The 21271-nt window shown below is 42.6% G+C and overlaps 1 protein-coding gene across 2 annotated transcripts in view; it reads right to left on the reverse strand.

The window, feature by feature from the left end:
- NBAS (NBAS subunit of NRZ tethering complex) overlaps positions 1–21271 on the reverse strand; it is a 1762396-nt gene that overhangs the window by 1318722 nt on the left and 422403 nt on the right. For both annotated transcript variants that reach the window (XM_069235962.1, XM_069235961.1), the window contains exon 17: positions 15695–15846. In XM_069235962.1, coding sequence (XP_069092063.1) covers positions 15695–15846 — 152 coding nt within the window. The remainder of the gene's footprint in view (positions 1–15694; positions 15847–21271) is intronic.

A 21271-nucleotide genomic window follows, 5' to 3' on the forward strand; every position in this document is an offset into this window, starting at 1 on the left:
AAGGTGCAGTAGCTCATCCATTATACAAGAGGGGCTCTAAGCAAGATCCAACCAGCTATAGATTAATAGCACTCCTAGACTTTGAAGGGACGCTATTTGCCAATCAGTCAAAAACGAAAATCATGATTTTTGGAAAGAAACCCAAGTTTGCGAGGATGGTCCTTGGAGATGCTACGATTGAAATAGTCAAACAATACGATTATCTCAGGGTGACATCTGACAACAAGATATCATGGTCTAACCATCTAACCATCAGAAAGCTTAAGTCAGCCACGATCACCAAATCTGTTGTAAGATTTACATACTTGTTTGGCGGTATAGCATTTAATCAATCATTGAAAGCATTAAATATGAAACTTATTCCATACCTGTTATGTGCATCTCCTGTGCTAAATCAGAAGACCATTGCCAGTCTTGACAAAACCTTTATGCAATGTATTTGTGATCTCTTTCCTCTCCGTAAAGCTACTCTTCACTGTGTCACCAGGCTATAATTAAGTCTAAAATCATCAATATCACTTCACTACAGAAGCACCTGGAACTACTTCTGTGACTGTGCAAGAGTGGCTCCATTATCACTGAAGTTCTTAATCCATCAGGAAGTGAGAAAAACTACATATGTATTTAGAATTGCATGTTCTATCCACGAACACAGGAGGATACAAACTACCTAACCTAGAGCTGGCACTGTTAAATCGAAAATCTATTCCATGGAACTTTTAATGTTAGACAGAGGGACTCTGACTTAGCTCAGATCAAACTATACAACCACATGGACTTAGTCTTCAATACCTTTCTCTTGCCGAGCCAAGAGCCCCTAGGTTCAAACTTGCCTGGCATGTAAAAATTAAATTCTTAAGATTCAGATTGTTTTATAATCCGATTTATGAATCTGAGGCGAAATTGAACCCAGTATTTAATAGATAAAACTGTTTGTCGAATTTGTGGACTCGCAATCGTATCCCTTCCTCACATTTTATGTATTTGCCCTAAACTCTTAAGAAGAAAGTATTTGAGAACTATTTTTAACAAGGCTAAAATAAGATCAACTATGGAAGCTGTTAGATACTGTTGTAGTCTTAGGGAAGATATTGCAATAATAATGCTAACAACATTTTTAGACCAGTATTATAAAGCATTATCTTCTTGATTTTAGCACTCGTCTTCATACCCTGTTCTGATTCCATCTGCATTTAGATTTATGGAATTTGCTTTCATAACTGATCTTAAATTACATGTTTCTTCACAGGAAAAATGATTGCCTACATATTCTTAGAATGTTAAATAAGATCATTTGTAGAGGCTTCTTGAGACTAGTACAGCGTTAGGGATATTAGTGCTGTAATACTGTTAATGACTGTATAGCTGTTGATACTGTGATAGCGTCTGGGACACTAGTACAACAGTAATGTCAAAGGAGCTTTTAGACTTGGCACACAAAGCATCAATTTTGTGATTCATATTTTGAATTGAACTTATTTGTGTCCAGATCCGGGTCAACTGTTTTTACGTTTTGATCTTAATACGCTATGGTTCTAGAATTTTTACCAATACTTGACACTTTTGCTATTCAGGTGTTTTGGATTTTTTTATTGTAATTTTTAAATAATACAATAAACTTATTATTACATTACATTTCCAATATGGGAATATTGTTGCAATGTACAGTCCTTCAGTTCACCTTATGTACCTGAAACTTGCACTTGGTTTGAGACATTCATTCACACTTATTTGAACATGATTAATTTACATGGTTCATTATTTGATCATACCTTGAGTAAATATTTTGAAGTGAATTATCTAGTTGCACAATGTTTTACAAGGCACAGTCTTAAAAGCTAGAGTACGCTATGGTACATCATACCCCATTTCACAACTAAGCTTCCACTTGTAAACTGCGATCAAGGAAAGCCAACCTATCCAATCAGTTGATTATAAGACCTTCGGAAGCAGATATGATCTGCCTGGTTGGTGCTGAGCTCTGAATCACATTATGACAAGAATTGAGGAACCAACTAAATCTATTAACATTCATGAAACCTTTCCACAGCTACTAGTTCTCACCTTTGACACTAGGACACAGACCTACTGGCTTTGGCAATGCTTATTTTATAAGATGGCCGGTCGTGCATTCACGGTTTGCCACCTTGAAATGGTCTTTCTTTGGAAAATGCATCCCAAGATGGCCACTGTGTATGGAGATTCATATGAATGTGTGCACACACTGCAATCACCTTGGAATAACTTTTCTATTGGTTTATTAAAAAGCATTCCTAGGTGGCCGTATGTCATTTTAGAATATTTTTTAAAACATTATTGTCTTTTGCTTCACGGGCAGCGGATGGAGAGCTGTCTGTGTGGGAGAACTAAGCTTAAGTAAACTGAACGTTTGTTACACAGGGAACAGTGTGGGAAAGTGAGGAGCAGAGAGAGCAGAGAAATTAGGCCTTTGTGCACTGAAATACAAAGTCCTGACATCAGCAATGGAAGAAAACCACTCATCCAGTCAGAAGAGGCGTGAGACAGAGAAGCTCTTCTGGGTGATGCAAACAAAAGGATAGGGAGGACAGCCTTTGGATCATGAAATGGGAACTGAAATAGATTAAAAAAAAGCCATAGAATTATGACCAAGAAGTGGAGTAAAATCCCACTCTAGGTATAAAGTAAGTCAGCTCTAAATGTGCTGTAACAATAGATCTGTTGCCAACACAGCTAAAGCGGTCAGTATGCAAAGCCTGAAAAAATGAAGGCAGTCATCTTCAAAGAGGCCTTAATATCCCACAATTTTTTTACTGTGACTAACCCCCTTCCAACAAGGTACAGGCACCCAACACATACAGTTCATCTTCCGTCAAAACTAGGAGCAGAATACTCAATCGAGTCAGTAACTTTTTGAAGCTTTGAATCCTGCACTATTTCGGGGATTGATTTCTTTCCCAAAAACTTTCTTCAAATCTACCATCAGCGCTAAGTGCCCATCGGTCACAAGCCTACGATTTATTAAAAAATAAAAAATAAATAAATACAACTACTGAAATTATTATTAGACATTCTCAAGTGACCTCATTTATGAGGCCTGACGTCAATTTTACCTTTTAATTAAGTCAAAAAATAACCGGTGCTTAGAGTGAACCTTGAGGCAAATGCAGAGGTCTTCTAATAGCCAACCCTGGTATGGCAGGCTCCTACGTGGAAGGGTGTAAAATGTCTATTTTCCAGACTGCTTTACAAGAAAACCTGATCAAGGGACTTCCCAATATTCTCCCTTACACTCTAAAGGGAATGTACATTTCTACCCTTTGAAGTGTTGTTAGGCTTTTGTTGCATTTATGAGTTGCAAGCTGTTAAGGGGTCTCTGGCAGGTACAAGTACTCGATTTAAGAATATGTTACACATATGGGGAACTCAGCAGAGGCTATGATATAAGCAGTCCAAAGAAAATCACTATGTAACCGTGGGGTTATTTATTCCCATCAGTTTTACCCTGAAATAATTCACAACTCAAGTATGCATGTATTTATGTGATATTAGTATACCACAAACTGAACTTAAAGTAACTAAAACACACTCCCACTACCTGTGTTAGAAAATGCTTCTGATTTACCAAAGTGGAGTATTTCTTTGAGTTGCTTGGCACTGCGCCAAAGCAAAATCATTTTTTAATGTGCATAATCTTTTGGAAATTCAGATTACTGGGGTCGTCTATTTTGCATAATTTTTCTTCATCAGAGACTTGTTGGCGGTGAATATGTTTTGGTGGGGCAGTAAAACTGAAAGTGTGCCATGGAATGAAGTGCACATTAGCAACATTCAAGGCATGACTTTGAAAAAAATGGCTTGAATAATATACTGAGCAGGTAACTCGCATGACTTTGTACGCAATGGCATACCTCTTACGGTTATCATATGTTGAATAAAGATTAAGGGCCTGATTATGACCTTGGTGGATGGGCTACTCCGTCACAAACGTGACGGATATCTCGCCTGCTGTTTTAGAAGTTCCATAGGATATAATGGAACTTGTAATACGGCGGATGGGATATCCGCCATGTTTGTGACAGAGTATGCCATCCACCAAGGTAATAATCAGGCACTAAATTCTGTCCACTCCTGATCTATATCCCCCCTGCATCCACCAGATCCAAGATGCACAGAGCAAAACTGTCTACCTTCACCATGCAAGCTGTCTCGTAGATCCAAAACGTCTATGCCACTGCTTCCCAATCTGTGGATTACAAGACGATTATTTGGTGGGTCTCTGCATTCTCAGCATTGTCCTGTGTAAATCATGTTACAGCAGATTAACCACATCTTCCCATCTCCCTATCTTGGATGAGAACATTCTTACGAGGGAATGTTCTTGGGGAAGATGGGGAGATGTGAAAATTTGGATATATGTCAGTGGGTAATTTCCTTTAACATGATTTAAATAGGACAATGTCAAGAACAGGTATATCACTGGATACTGAGTGTATCGGCTGGTTATATTGCATTTACATTGTAAACAAAGCCATTTGGCCTGGGGAACAAATCAAGTACAGCCTTCATAGGTGGCTGATTGTGACTCAGGTGTCTACTGGCCTTCCAGGACTGGCAAGCTACTGGCAGATCTGCAGCCTCCCTCAGATGATGCCGAGTGGGGCACTGGGACTCAGTCCATGCCTAGTCTACCCCGCAGGGGTAACTACCCCCCCTCCTACGGACTAGGGGAACCCAAGCGATGAACCCTTCCCACCTCTCCCCCTATGACACCCTACACCTGCCCTCCCCTGCCCCCCAACACCAGCTCAATCCATTACCCACCATACCCAGACAAAGGAATGACTGTATGTGATGGATAGTATATCCCCTTCTGTGCCCAGGACGTAATGGTTACGTCCTGAGGCACAGTGCTCGTGTGCCCAGGACGTAACTATTACGTCCTGTGCACAGAGCCCAGAGGGAGCGCTAGCGCTCCCTCTGTGGGGTTCCCACCCACCCCCCCAAGGCAGGGATGGAAGGGGAAGACCTTCCCCTTCCACCCCGACCTCCCCACTCCCCCCCTGTGACGACAGAGCGCGATAGCGCGCTGATTGTCACAGAGGCCTCCTCCCATCGTGCTGGAAGCTCAGCTTCCAGCGCGATCGGAAGAGAAATGCAAAGCATTTCTCTTTCGATCACGTGGGGGAGGCCGAGAGAGGCTTCAAAGGGAAGGGAAGGAATTTCCTTCCCCTTAAAGTCTCTCTCTGCGTTTCAAAAGCCGGATTGTAAAGCAATCCAGCTTTTGAAACGCCCCCAAGACACCAGGGATTTATTTTTCAAATGAAACTGGCATGAGGGGAGCGACCCCTTGGGCAAGGGTCGATCCGAGGGGGGGCATTTTTTTGGAAGGCCTTTTCTGCCCCCCGGGGGCAGAAACCTCTAGGCACCAGGGATATATATATTTTTTTTTATTTTTTTATTTTAGAGGTGGGGAGCGACCCCTTAGGCAAGGGTCGCTCCCATAGGGGGCAAATTATATTTAGGCCATTTCTGCCCCCCTTGGGGGCAGATTTGCCTATTTTTATGACGCCAATCTGCCCCCAAGGGGGACAGAAACCACTAGTCACCAGGGAGTTTTTTTTTCTCGTGAATTTCACGCAAGGGGAGCGACCCCTTAGGCAAGGATCGTTCCCCTGGGGGGCAAGTTTATTTTAGGCCATTTCTGCCCCCTTGGCGGGGCAGATCAGCCTATTTTAATTAGGCCGATCTGGGGGCAGAAACAACTAGGCACCGGGGATTTTTTTGTTGTTGTTGTTTTACAGATGGGGAGCGACCCATTAGGCAAGGGTCGCTCCCCTGGAGGGGCAAATTGTATTTAGGCCATTTCTGCCCGCTTTGGGGGCAGATCGGCCGATTTTAGGTCAATCTGCCCCCAAGGGGAGCAGAAACCACTAGGCACCAGGGATCTTTTTTTTTGCGCCTTCACGCAAGGGGAGCGAACCCGTAGGCAAGAGTCGCTCCCCGGGGGTGTGGGGGAGGCAGGGGCGCAAATTTATTTTAGGCCATTTCTGCCCCCCCTGGGGGCAGATCGGCCTATTGTTATTAGGCCAATCCTAGGGCTAATTTTTTTTGTGTTTTTTTTTTGTTTGTTTTTTTAGAGATGGGGAGTGACCCATTAGGCAAGGTTCGCTCCCCTGGGGGGCAAATTGTATTTAGACATCGGGCGATTTTAGGTCAATCTGCCCCCAAGGGGGGCAGAAACCACTAGGCACCGGGGATTTTTTTTTTGTGCCAATGTCACGCAGGGGGAGCGACCCCGTAGGCAAGGGTCGTACCCCAGGGGTGACTGGGGGGGGGCAAATTTATTTTAGGCCATTTCTGCCCCCCCTGGGGCCGGCTGAGCTAGAGGCCAAAATCCACAGGTAGGCACTTTGCAAAAAACACCTCTGTTTTCTGTGAAAAAATTTGATGTGTCCACGTTTTGTTTTGGGCCATTTCCTTTCGTGGGCGCTAGGCCTACCCACACAAGTGAGGCACCATTTTTATCGGGAGACTTGGGGGAACACTGGGTAGAAGGAAATTTGTGGCTCCTCTCAGATTCCAGAACTTTCTGTCACCGAAATGAGAGGAAAAAGTGTTTTTTTGGCCAAATTTTGAGGTCTGCAAAGGATTCTGGGTAACAGAACCTGGTCAGAGCCCCACAAGTCCCCATCTTGGATTCCCCTAGGTGTCTAGTTTTCAAAAATGCACTGGTTTGCTAGGTTTCCCCAGGTGCCGACTGAGCTAGAGGCCAAAATCCACAGGTAGGCACTTTGTAAAAAGCACCTCTGATTTCTGTGAAAACATTTGATGTGTCCACGTTGTAGTTTGGGCCATTTCCTTTCGTGGGCGCTAGGCCTACCCACACAAGTGAGGTACCATTTTTATCGGGAGACTTGGGGGAACGCTGGGTGGAAGGAAATTTGTGGCTCCTCTCAGATTCCAGAACTTTCTGTCACCGAAATGAGAGGAAAAAGTGTTTTTTGGGTCAAATTTTGAGGCTTGCAAAGGATTCTGGGTAACAGAACCTGGTCAGATCCCCACAAGTCACCCCATCTTGGATTCCCCTAGGTGTCTAGTTTTAAAAAATGCGCTGGTTTGCTAGGTTTCCCCAGGTGCCGACTGAGCTAGAGGCCAAAATCCACAGGTAGGCACTTTGCAAAAAACACCTCTGTTTTCTGTGCAATAATGTGATGTGTCCACATTGTGTTTTGAGCCATTTCCTTTCGTGGGCGCTAGGCCTACCCACACAAGTGAGGTACCATTTTTATCGGGAGACTTGGGGGAACACAGAATAGCAAAACAAGTGTTATTGCCCTTTGTCTTTCTCTACATTTTTTCCTTCCAAACGTAAGGTAGTGTGTAAAAAAGACGTCTATTTTAGAAATGCCCTGTAATTCACATGCTAGTATGGGCACCCCGGAATTCAGAGATGTGCAAATAACCACTGCTTCTCAACACCTTATCTTGTGGCCATTTTGGAAATACAAAGGTTTTCTTGATACCTATTTTTCACTTTTTATATTTCAGCAAATTAATTGCTGTATAACCGGTATAGAACAAAAATACCCATTGCAAGGTGCAGCTCATTTATTGGCTCTGGGTACCTATAGTTCTTGATGAACCTACAAGCCCTATATATCCCTGCAACAAGAAGAGTCCAGCTGACGTAACGGTATATTGCTTTCAAATATCTGACATCGCAGGAAAAAGTTACAGAGTAAAACGTGGAGAAAAATGGCTGTTTGTTTCACCTCAATTTCAATATTTTTTTATTTCAGCTGTTATGTTCTGTAGGAAACACTTGTAGCATCTACACAAATGACTCCTTGCCGAATTCAGAATTGTGTCTACTTTTCAGAAATGTTTAGCTTTCTGGGATCCAGCATTGGTTTCTCACCCATTTTGGTCACTAACTGGAAGGAGGCTGAAGGCACAAAAAAATAGTAAAAATGGGGAATGTCCCAGTAAAATGTCAAAATTGTATTAAAAAATTGGGTTTTCCAATTCAAGCCTGCCTGTTCCTGAAAGATGGGAAGATGGTGATCTTGCCACCGCAAACCCTTTGTTGGTGCCATTTTCAGGGGAAAACCACGAGCTGCCTTCTGCAGCCCTTTTTTCCAATTTTTTTGAAAAAAAACAAATTTTCACTGTATTTTGGCTAATTTCTTGGTCTCCTTCAAGGAAACCCACAAAGTCTGGGTACCTCTAGAATCCCTAGGATGTTGGAAAAAAAGGACGCAAATTTGGCGTGGGTAGCTTATGTGAACAAAAAGTTATGATGGCCTAAGCGCAAACTGCCCCAAATAGCCAAAAAAAGGGTCGGCACAGGAGGGGGAAAAGGCCTGGCAGCGAAGGGGTTAATGGTATTTCCCTGTATAGTATAGAGGTATTTCCATGTATAGTACATAGGTATTTCCATGTATAGTACATAGGTATTTCCCTGTATAGTACATGGGTATTCCCTGTTTAGTATATAGGTATTTCCCTGTATAGTATATAGGTATTTCCCTGTATAGTATATAGGTATTTCCCTGCATGATGTTCACAGTAGCCGAGATATGTTTTGCTCGTACGTCTCCTCTACGAATACTGAAACTTCTGGTGTCGATGTCCTTGAAATGCTCTCGTTTTCCTTTTAGGAATACGGTTTAAAAACTAAAAAATAATAATTACATTTAGAATTGCCCCCATCTCATGTTCAATAAAGCTTAGATGGGTCACGGAAGTTTGATGTTTTAAAAATTGGGTCGGGGTTTTAAAAAGTTTAGGAAGCAATGGTCTATGCAGATCTGATACGCTTTTCAGACATTCACAGAGGACACACACAAACGCATATATCACCAACAGAACGACACCGCTACAACACAACACATCCTGGCAAAAAGAACATTCGTTTCAGACACTGGTTTGGTGTGCTTCCCTGAGCCACGGGATGCAGTCATCACACCACAACACAATTTTTACACGACTGGCATAAGAGACTACTGCAGAAGTTCAAATACTTCCAAACCACGGCTAACTTAGGCGCCAGGAAGCTACTCGCCAACAAAATTAATTAATTTGAAGGGGACCACACTTCATTTAATATGGAGCCTTTGGCATAGCTTTACTTGCCCAACCATGCAAGTCAAGCTCAGTAATTAACAAATTAGATGGCGCCATGAAGTGGATTATGAATGCCAATATTTCTCAAAGAAACAGTGTGTCAAAGAAGATGTGAAGCAGCTCACTTCAGGTTTTTCTACTTTAATTGACGAGGCTATGGAAGGTAATGTCGTATGAGGTCAGAGGTTAAGTGCCTCGAACCTCCGGAGATGTCCCACAATGAAAAACCAAGTACTCCTTGGAGAATGGAATACAATTTAAAGAGACTTGACTAATACGTTTTACATGCATGCTTTATAGAGAGAACAATATATTGACAGCCAAACAAACAACCCTATAAAGAATGAACACAGAAATACAAGATTGTAAAACAAGAAGTAGATTGAATAACCACGTGCCCCAGTTTGCAAGATAAAAAAGCAGTTTATATTTCAGACACCTAAAAAATAGGATAGTGTGGCAAGGACATGTGGTGGTGGAAACCGAGCTTCATTAAAATGTACAAACGATCACATAACTAAAGCTAACATACTGGTGGGGTTGTGGACAACTAGCTTTCATAGCACAAACTGTCTCCGGATTACACTCGAAATGCAGATGTTAGACTGGGATCTAAACAGTTCTCTGGCTCGTCAAAAGCATATGTTACATTTCTTGTAGTGAAATTTTAAATGTATTTCAAGTGATAGTTTGGAACCAAGAAACGATATCTTAAGTCATCTTCTAGGACCACTAAGTTTATTTTTCCACACCACATTATCCTGTGGTCACTGTGGACAAGCATATGGCATTGCACATTTCTACAACATAAAATATACTTTAGGGCTCCATGACACTGGTGGACTACATAAGCTTTGTATAAAGCGTTACGCCTGGACACTGAAGCAAAGCTTGTCATTGTGAACTAAGCATACATTCTTAACTTTGGTTAGTTGCTCTCCGAATACACTCTAATCCACTTGCTTCGGTCAGGTCTGCTGGGTCAGTTATACTGTGATGACCCATCACTAAAATCCTCGCAAATCCCCCGTCTTTCAGTAACATCTAGCAAGTCTGGAACTTCTAAGCTGCCTGCAGAGAGTGTTGGAAGTGGCCACAAGATGATAACCCAGTGTTCAACAGATTTAAAAACAATAAACAAATGAACAGTGGTACAGGACCCCTGGATCCCTAGATTACAGCTTGGGCTTCCTGCGGCACATCATTTAATTCGGTCAAGACACTTGCTTTCAGTGATCTGGGAAGGATGAGACTACACGAAGAATACTCTGCTGCCCTTCTACCAAACAACAGAGCTATCTAATGAGATCGATCTTGCAAGCTCAGCAAATGTCAACACACTGTCTCTTTGATTGGATAGATCTAGGCAGACATGCCAGAGATGGAAGAGCAGTCTCATTTATTTCACTGTATTACAGCAGAGCTATTGTTGCTGATACGTAGCCGACTCCCACCAGTTACAGAACAATAATGTTAGCTTGGAGTCAGCAATGAGTTAGTATCAGAAACTATATTTGTTACAGCAAAGTTCTGTAGTTTTGTTTAGTTTACGGACCATCATATTTTTTCTTAACCCTTGTTGGTCTGCTGACCTAGCTTAACCTCTCCCATCAGCCAAATACGCGTCGTTCACTTCAACTGAGCATCCTGCTGCAGCAAGGCTGCTCTAAAAAGCAGCTGGAACACTAAGCTGACAGTGTACCTGAAAGGTATTAAATATTTAATGCCTTTCCTCCTTCCTATAAGTAATCATTGTAAATTTACATCAAGATGTGAACGTCTGAATTAAATCCCTTAGTTATTTTTTAACACTAACTTTATTTCTTAAACAAGGAGAAGGTGCACATGGTTTACAAGCACATCATCACAGGAGTCTCCAACAGTAAAGCACAATAATCACAGCTGTAATCAACAGGGTGTGTATTTTAAGTTATAATAATAGCTCAAAGTCTCAGATGTCACCAATATTCCTTTTCTACTCCATTACCTTTTGCCTATATGCATTTGTAACCCTCCCCATACAAACATTTTATCCCAGGCCCCCAAACTTTCAGAAATTTGTGGGCATGCCCTACCCACATGCGAACATTTTTCAGCAAGCATGACCAATCCATGTTCAAACACCACATCTCCAGTGTCAGAACTTTAGGGCTCACCAATACCCTTGTGATGTCTTGACGAGGCATCAGTAGCACTAGGTCACCAAGCATTTTGTCATATCTTGCAGGTAGATCATTAATCCATATCCCCCAAAAGAGAAGGTTAGTCCTCCACTGTGTGAGCTCCAATATTAAGGTCAGACAGTAACAAACCCTTTCCAGACCCCGCTAGGCTTGGGAGAAAGCAATACAGATTGGAATAAATAACCAATTCTAATCACAACTTCTAAGGCAGAGGTCCTCACTCGCCTTTCAAATGTCATTTAGCACGGTTTTAGTATAAGATATGTAAAAGCATCACCTGTACTAGCCTGAAGGCAGTCCTGACAGACACTTTACGAAGATACTGCAAGGCCTCTTCCCATTCTGCACCTCCCACCTCCACCATTGCTGCTTTCTATTTAAGGTGCCCGTTGTGTGACAGACTGTAAAAGCCCAAAACTTGCTTTTCGCTTCCTAAAAGTAGTTATATCTTGAGCCAACAATTCATTCACCAGATTTCAAATATCTGTTTCGTTTTCATGGATGTTTAATTATTGCATATAGTTTTCAGCCAGGGATGGATTCAATAGAAAATTTGCTGGAAGTAAAGAAAACATCGTCTGCTAATTGGCTTTTTGGGAGGCGAGTCAACCCCCGGTACATACAAGATTCCATAGGACAATGGGCAGGCGGGGGAGTAGTTTGTGGATTTCCTTGTCCCTCCCTCCAAGGATTAAGTCACGCTGTTGCCAGGTTATGCTGACCTGTACGGATGTTAGGAGCATGACCACACCTAGATCATCCAAGTTGCCACTTAGAACAGCTGGAACTCTGCCCTTCCACCACCTTCAAGATCTTTATAGTATTGTCACCTGCACACTGAAATGGTGGCAAAGCATGCATCCAGTCACTCTGAGTGACAGTATGTAAAAGTAAATAGCACGGGACTCTCATCTATCGCACACTCCTTTCTAGGGTTGATGTTCTTTCAAAAGTTAAGGATGGCACTGCAAAAATCAGCTTTCTAAAATAACAATTTGCATACTCAGCCTTATGTCAATCATGCTGTTTTGACAAGCCCCCGACTCGCTTTCTCTCTCAAACACACACACATAGTGTGATAATCAGTGCGGTGCTTGCAATTCATGGCCAATCACCACACCTATAGTGCAGGCCATCTCCGTCGCTTACACGGGTGTGTATGTGCGTTGGGCTTGCCGCTGCAAAGAGAGATGCAGATGCTGCTATTTTCTAGATGCCCTGCTCTGTGAAGGATGCTGTGGCAGGCCGACACTGTCAGTGCTACATAAGTCATTGACCTGGAGGAATAGAGAATATCCTTGCACACGTATGCATGTGTGTCTGTGCGATGTGCTTGCATAAGTGATTGTCACTGTAGCTATCATATCAGCCAATTTTGCTACCACTCTGGCACCTGTGCCCTGCTCAGCAGGCATTAAGGTTGCCCTTGAACAAAATACCTCCCTTGAGATATTCCGAACAGTCTAGACATTGAAGTGGATCAGGCATAAGGTGATCTTCCTTGGTATATTTTGGATACTGTATGTATTACGGTGACTGCCTTTGGAATACTGTAAGCATTACATGCATTATGGAGTCTAGTAACATTATTGGCATTGTGGTTGTTATGGTGGCTCCTTAGCATAGTGCGTCATATTAGGCATTGCGGTGTCACTGGACTAAGCTGGAAATGCTTGGCCCATTACTGGCATTCTAGGCATGAGAGATGCCCTCCTTGCATACTACAGATATATTAGGAATTATGGTGGTCATGGGATAAGGTAGCCATGTATATGATACGGTGGGCATTCTATGCATTATGGGACTCTTTGGGAGTACAACCACTGGATCTCCTGTTACATAAATTCCACAAATGTCATACGATGCTTCTCCAGTGCCACTGTAGGATCCTCCTTCACTGACCCATACACTGAAAGGGGGAGAAGCTTGGTAAGACTTCCTAGTGTCCTCGTGCTCCCCAAACCTGGTGCTTAACCTCACACAAATGTTTAATCTTTCCAGGGTGTCCTCTGACGACTGGTGCCTGCCCCATCCACATATATCTAAAATGATATTGCAAATCACATACATACAAATGCACACATTCACCATCCTCTTAATCAAATATGAAATGAGGGACTAAGAAAGAGGATTGCTTTGAGATTCAGCTAGGCTTAATTATTAGTCCAGGTTGGATTACATTAACTTGCTTTAGGACTTGAGACCTTGTCATCCTCACTTTCAGGGGGCATACTGGGATAATGGGTCTGTGATCCTTGCCACAAAGAATGGTGCAGAGTCTTCCCACTGTTCTCACCAACCTGGGTGGCCTTCATGTTTGGGCAGTATTCAAAAGGAGGGCATCTCCCAGTTAATGTTTTGTTTTAGTGGGTGGTGCAGTACTGAACATAGTGGACTCTGAGAAAAGGCCAAGTTAAACAGTGTACTTCTGTTAGACTTGGGTATCTTGGTCCAGTTTCCTCTCTCGGGATTAAGTTCAACGTGGGAAGGAAAGGCGTGCACAGCAGAAATTGCCAGTTGTTAACATTTCTGGAGGAAGTAGCAGAGCATTGCAGCACGTGAGGACAATTCATAGTGAACTGTTGAGGAGTGAGTTTGCCTCCAAATTCTGAGAGGTAAGCTTCCTTTTGGAAAAGTAGAAAGCCAAACACCTTTTTGTCGGGCCTTCATTTTTGCAAGAAAAGGGCAAAATAAACTCTAGTGATTTAAGCCATGGAATCCTTGTGAGGGAAATAGAAAAAACAATACCAAAGCCTTAACATGTCTGAACTTTGAGAGTGAAGGGCTACTGAAAGAATTCGAAGGGTAAATTCTAAGTGGTGCATTTCATTAGGACTTTTGTGGGGGAGATGTGCTGAAAGATGTCTGTGCTAACTTACTGAACTCATTCAAGAACTTCTGCGCTTACCATTGACAATGATTTCTAGTGTGTATGTGAGAATGCCATATGGTCTAGTATCACTGCTGAATATGATTGGAGCCTTTTGAGAGAATTGTTAAAGTTTTTGAGCATTCTATCTTTTTGTGCATTATTAACAACATGCAGAGTGTAGATTCACTTTCAAATGTATCTGTCCAATTAAGAACAAATTCGCTATATTTTGGTAAAGAGTGTTTTTCTGGATTATGTTAACCAGGCCTCAATTTAGGCCTTAACGTCATCTTGTTCAAAATGGATCTCTCTTTCTGCATGTTGACTGGTAATTACTTCTGCAACAGGCAGTCAAGCAGACAGATGGTCGTCTATTTGTATTGATGTTGTACTTGCTGTTCTCGAAGAAAACTTTCCAACATGGACACAGTAATGTTGCATTTTTCCCAAGGCCCCTCTGCTACCTCACTGAACTGTGTTGATTCACAATAGTTTGGTGTTGTTCTTATAAGTAGTTTATCCTGCCATCTCCGGATGATAATAGCATATGGTAAGCAGAATCTACATTTATGTTGCGGGATAGTGCCAAGATGCTAAGGCAATATGATGTTTCACAGAACTGTGCTCTCATCTGCTGACAATATAGTTCCTTTGCTTATCATGATGATTTTGTAAAAACAGATGATTTCCTATGCAAGAAACCTGCATATGAACCCCAGATTTTGGCAATAAGGTGAGGGAGGAGAGTGGTTGCATTCTAAACTTGCATAAGTATCAGAGTACCTTGGCAACAAAGAATACTGCTAAGTAGCAAAGAATGCCGCTTGGTTTGTCTTTGGCCTGAAACGATACAGAAAAATTGTGATCTACCAGGCTGGTCACATGCTATGAACATATCAGATACCTAAGGTCAGCCTACTAAACATGATGTGCCTCAACCTAGTTAAGTGAAAATACATTAGGTGAAGAACCCTCCACTTTCAACACTCCTTTCTCTGGAATCCCTCCTAATACAAAATATCATGAACAAAAAACTTTACGCTAAGGCTAAAGATTGCTTTCTGACACAGGCCACATTTATAGGAACAGAAAAAGTAGACAGGATGAGTTCCCTGCTCTATCGAACAATGAATATGACTGTTACTGTTTACTCACCACGTGATATCTACTATATGCTTCTCCACCCGTTCTACCTGCCAAACTCATATGAAGAGGTGTCAAGGCAGCAGAGGCACAATAATAAAATATTAATAAAGAAATTAGGCGCGCCGTATGGGCTAATACAGTAAGGACTTAAAACTGCTCATGCTGATCGCACTTAATTTATCTTCCTCTGAATTATAACAGGCTAAGTTTCTACTGCTTAGGTAGGAACCTATGACCAGCATGGCTGTAGGGTCCCAAACATTACTAGTTTATCATTAATTCGAATCAATACTTTTACTGTGTTCTAAAGCAACCTGATTTTATGTATCAGCGATCAAGAGTTATCGTTAAAGACTGAATGAGAAATGTTAATTACTAGACAAACCTTCCATCGTCTTCTCGTTTTCCAATTGCAATCAGAGCCTCAAGATCTGTGCCCTTCAGACCATACTGGAGCAACTCCTTTGCAGCATCCACATTCTCTGGAACTCTCTCGATGCACTCATGAAGAACCCAGGACCTCTTCTTTATTTTACTCTGCATAAAACATTTAAGAGTAATAATTAAAACAAAGTGCACAGACTTTAAAAAGCTTGATCTTGACAGATAACATGGAGATTACTGCAGAACTTTCACTTATGTATACAAAGTAATTATACATATATATATATTATCTTAAAGTCAAATTAAATCTATCCACAGCAATTGCAAATATTGAGCTGCCCATTCAGTCAGAAACATACTATATATGCCCTTCTGGTTGGATCTCCGAAACGTGTTTGAACATGTGCTGATTCTATCTGGTGATGAAGTACTGTAGGAAAATATGTTTACCAGTAGAACCACAAGGCCTTTTCTGCCCACACATTTCCTTCATGACTCGTAAACTTAATGTTGCTATCAAGAAATGCTTCTGATGAAGATATGGCATATGACTTTTGCTGAACCTGACTAATTCAGAGGTAAGGGCTACAGGTACATGGTAGCCAAATTTCAAGAGGAAAATCTGGGTCCAAAGATCCATAGGCAAGATACAAGTAATAGTTATGGAGAACATAGGATAAGCTTCAGCAGTGATAAACAAACCAAGCTAACTTTGTTGAGTTGCACCAGAGTTTGATATGAACGCTCCTTTTTCCGTCATTGCTCACCCGGAAGTATGAAGTCTCTATATTAATTGGAATACAGATGAGGGAACTGAAGAAACACAAAAAGATGCAGAGAGAAATTGAGAAGGGGTAGAGAGGAGTACAGGAATCCGGTGTACTTCCCGATGGAAACAGAGGGAGACACCAGTTTTGTCGACAGTTTTGGATGGCATCGATTGCTAGTTTGTAAGTATGTCAGAGACTGAAATACTCTAGATGCAAACGGTAAAATGCAAAAACGAAGTGTCTGGTTAGCATGTCACAACATGTACTGTGAGGGAGGAACTGATGCTGCAGTCTGGAATAACACAACCTGTAACCATACTTTGACACAAAAATAATCTCTAGTAATATGTCTAGCAATTGTTTAGTCACTACATTTTGTTCTCTATTCATGTATATTTCATGCATATGCGTTTAATGCATACCAAACAATACAAACACCTCAAATAAAACATCAAGAGCTAAGGATTCACCGACCCCACACCTTTAGGAAAGCATTCGATACTTTTGTATCCACCCAGAGCATTCCATCCTTTATCTCCCTTATCTCTTGAACCATGCTGGTTTCCACAATTTGTAACAATATCCCCACAATGGTTGAAGGATAGCATATCTAAAATAGCTAATATTCGGTTACTTGTAGCCATTATCACCCATAATGACTCAAAGAATCCCACACCATAAACCATATACCCGCGGCACAATGTTCACACATGCGGATATATCTAGCGACAACAAGTCCTCAATGTAGAACACTGGTTCAGAAGTTCTACTGAAACAAGGCTGGCATCTTTAGCCTGGCAATAACTAAGCTGGGTAAGCAGCAGCTCCATCGCGCAGGACAGAAGGCACACAAGAATTAAACAAAAAACATTTGCAGAAAACAGCCTAAGTCCGATATCAGTCTGACAAGCCAAACACCTATGAGTGTGGGAGTTAAAACATGAACAGAAGAACGTGTTTATCAGTATGGGCAATAATTATGTTTACTACGGTGGATATAGAATTAAGTGAAAATAAAAAAATAATAAAACGACTGAGACTGGACCTACGGACCAACTTGTCCTAGAGGTAAACAGTATAAGAAGTATCAACTGAATAGGTGTTCATTCCACTGGTAGATACAAAGCCAATCAAGAATGCAGATCTATATAGTCAAAAACTATCGGAAAAAAGCATAGTAAATTGTCAAAAACTACTGAAAATACCAGCAGTGATGGACAGTTAGCAGGATGATGCATCCAGTGTTTGCCCATTCCTCGACGCCCAGACCTTGTGAAATTTGACAGTCATCTTTTTCTATTCAGATTTCCTTGTAGGCTTACCCTGATAAAGGTAACTTCAAGTTTGTTACTCACTTGAAATGGGAGACATTTCTCATAGGAGACGTTTGTAAAACGGCTGGTGGAAACATGGTTCCCTTGACCTCGTTGGCCTCTAATGGAGTACTTTTTTTTCTCAACTGAGTCTGTTTTTTATTTATTTTTACTACTTGTACAAACACCATCTTATCTTGGTCTGATATTAGATTCTTTTGCATTAAGTCTCGTGATAGCAAAAATCCTTCACTTTCTGTTTTGCAGGATTGACCCTTCAATACCATAATGTTCATGGTGCCTAGCAGACTTAAGTCACAGAAGCTTGGTCTGTATGTCATAACCAAACAGGAGTCCTGAAGTTGGTGCTTCCGTGGACGTTTGTGGAGTTACTCTTTATTCAAATAAAACTTGATTTAAAGCTTGATGTATTGAAATTTGAGTTTGTTTGAAATGAATGAAATGCAACTAGTACCGCGTGCAGCTACTCCAAGGAGTATCTCGGCTAGTTTATCAAGGTCACAGTGTTGGGTATGGTCGTATTGTCTTTCCCTGCAAGAAAAGCCACGTTTTCACCCTTTGTTTGAACACTGAAATAGCATCCACTGCACATAGCTCCCAGGCGAGCTTAGTCCATGTTGCTGCTCCTAGAAAAGAGAGCAAACATCCCCCACCTCTAGAGCGGCGAATTCTAGGGATCTTAACTTGATGGCTATTGGGTGCAAGGCACGTGCTGATTCAAAATGTCATTGCAGGGACCTGGCTCTTTATATGATATATCAAAATTAGATATATAATGCAAACAGTACAGAAGTTCCATTACTAGCATACAGGGGCTTCCTCTAGCAATCCCAAGGTGCTCTTTTAGGGGGTACGGTGGTCAGGCAACCTTAGGCTTATCAGACAGGTGTGTTAGACATCTGTGAATACATGCAGTCAATAAATGAGACACACGATTCAAGACGGAGATCCACACCAATTTATAAAAATTACAAGGATCTTTATATATGTTTAGGCATCAGAAATAATACGACAAGATAAGTTCGTTTTGCAATTAAAATCTGTACAGTTTGGAGAAGTCGACAGTGTGATTTCTGAAAAACTGCTATGCTATCCTATTGAGATAAAACAAGTACTGCATTCAGGTATAGTACAGTGACTTATGGGACCAATCTCCTCGACGTAACGTAAGTATTAGGCAAGGGTCAGGACCACACCAACAGGTCACAGCAAGCGGCACTGGGGCAGCAGGGTGCAGAGGTGTAGTAAAGCGTTAGGTGCCCAGTGTTAGTCAACGGGTATCAGTCTAGTTGAGAAGAGGCTGCAGGTGAGGACTAGGGGTTCATTTGAGAGGAACCAACAGGTAGGTTCCGGTCTTGAGATGCTCTGGGACACCTCTGTTTCTCTCCTCCACGGGCTAGAAGTGACGGGGGCACAGGTGCTTTGAGGTGTCAGGTTTTCTCCACCAGGAGCACCTGTGGCTGAGGGGGCCTTCGAGCAGAGGCCGCATCAATGAGTCCACAGTGGGCAAGTCCAAGGCGGGATTTCTCTCCGGAGGGCTGGGGGACCACGTTGGCACCATTATACAAGTTACTTACCTAAGGTAAATTATCTGGTAGAGACGTATTCTTTCTGCAGATTCCTTAACTTAGAATTTCCCCCAGGTGTCAGACTACATCCGGGGATTTTTCTTCGAGCAGTACCCTTGAGTGCCATCAGGTGATATCGGTAGACTCCGCATGCGTTGTTGCCGTCATGTTTGCCGAGATGACATCACAGTGGTATACAAGCGCCACCATGACGTCAGTTTCTTTTCACAACTTTCCATGCCAGCAGAACAGAGCCATGAAGGACACTGAGTTTGGTGCACCAGAACTAGGGCCCTGAAAAGGGAGTCCCTGTCCCTAGAAATCAGTTAATAAAGCAGGGAGGTTGGGTGGGTCCGTAAGGAATCTGCAACTAGAATATGTGTCCGCCATATAATTTGTTACCAAAGGTAAGTAACTTGTTCATCTGACAGAGACTTCTAGTTGCAGATTCCTTACCTTAGAATTGATCCCCAAGCAATACCATCCTCTGTAGTGGCTGCGAACCAAGATCAGACTAGAAAGTCCTGCAGGACCAAACGGCCAAAGTAGCAGTCTTGTACAAGCAGATAGAATGGTGGCTCCAAAGAAAGAGCTTGCAGCTCACTCACTCTCCGGGCAGAGGTGATGGCAATATGGAAAGCAGTTTTCAAGGTGAGAAGCCTTAAAGTACAATTATGTAGTGGCTCAAAGGGAGCACACATAAGGTATGGAAGTACCAGGTACAAATGCTACTGGGGCATAATGAAAGGCTTAGGTGGAAATATGTGGGTGAGTCCCTTAAGAAACCTCCCAACAATGGAAGATTTGAATAAGGAGGGTGGATCTGGCAGTCTGAGGAAGGCAGAAGTGGCAGACTTAACCTTCAAAGGTGCCAAAGCAGAGCCCTGCTGGGCAAGAAAGAGGATATACAGGAGAACCTCAGACTGAGGTGCCGAAAGGGGATCAACAGACTTGTCTATACACCAGGCCACAAATTTATTCCAATGACAGGCATATACCGTTTTGATGGAGGGACACCTGGGTGCCAAGATAACATTGCAGACTTCAGGTAGAAGGTCGAAAGCTGTCAACTGCAACTGCTCAATCTCCACGCAAGGAGGAGGAGACTGGAAAGGTTCTGGTGGAGAACTGTTCCCTGCTGGTGCTACAAAAGATCCTCCCAAAGGAGCAGTCTGACCGGAGGATCAATGGCCATGCTCAGAAACTTGGGATACCATACTCTTTGTGCCCAGTCGGGACCCACAAGAATTACTCGGGCCTGGTCGTTATTGATATTCTTCAGAACTCTGGGCAAAAGTGGTAGTAGCAGGAAGGCATAAAGGAGGCCTGAGTTACACTCGAGACGGAAAGCGTCGCAGAGCGAGTGCCGCCTTGGAAACTCCAAGCCACAAAACAGCTGACATTGCGCGTTCACTGCAGAGGCAAACAGATCTAACCAAGGCTCTCCCCATTGCTGAAAGAGAGCTTGCGCCACCTCCAGATGGAGACTCCATTTGTGATCGACCATACATAGACAGCTGAGTTCGTCTGCTGTGGTGTTCAGAGAGCCCACCAGATGTTGAACCACCAGGGATATGCCCTGACATTCAAGCCATGTCAAGAGGCGCAGAGACTCTTGAAAAAGGGTCCATGACCCCACTCCGCCCTGTTTGTTGCAGTACCACATGGCGGTGGTGTTGTCGGTGAACACCTGCACCACTTTCCCTTGGAGAGAGGAAAGGAATGCTTTCAATGTAAGCCTAATCTCCCTGAGCTCCAGAAGACTGATACAGAGTCCAGACTCCGCCGGAGACCAGAGGCCTCTGATCTCAGCCTCCCCATGTGACCGCCCCAGGAGTGACGCATCTGTCACTACTGTGAGATCTGGTTAGGGATGGGAGAGGGATCTGCCTCTGACCAAATCACA

This window comes from Pleurodeles waltl, chromosome 5 (genome assembly GCF_031143425.1).
Source record: "Pleurodeles waltl isolate 20211129_DDA chromosome 5, aPleWal1.hap1.20221129, whole genome shotgun sequence".
Lineage (NCBI taxonomy): Eukaryota > Metazoa > Chordata > Amphibia > Caudata > Salamandridae > Pleurodeles > Pleurodeles waltl.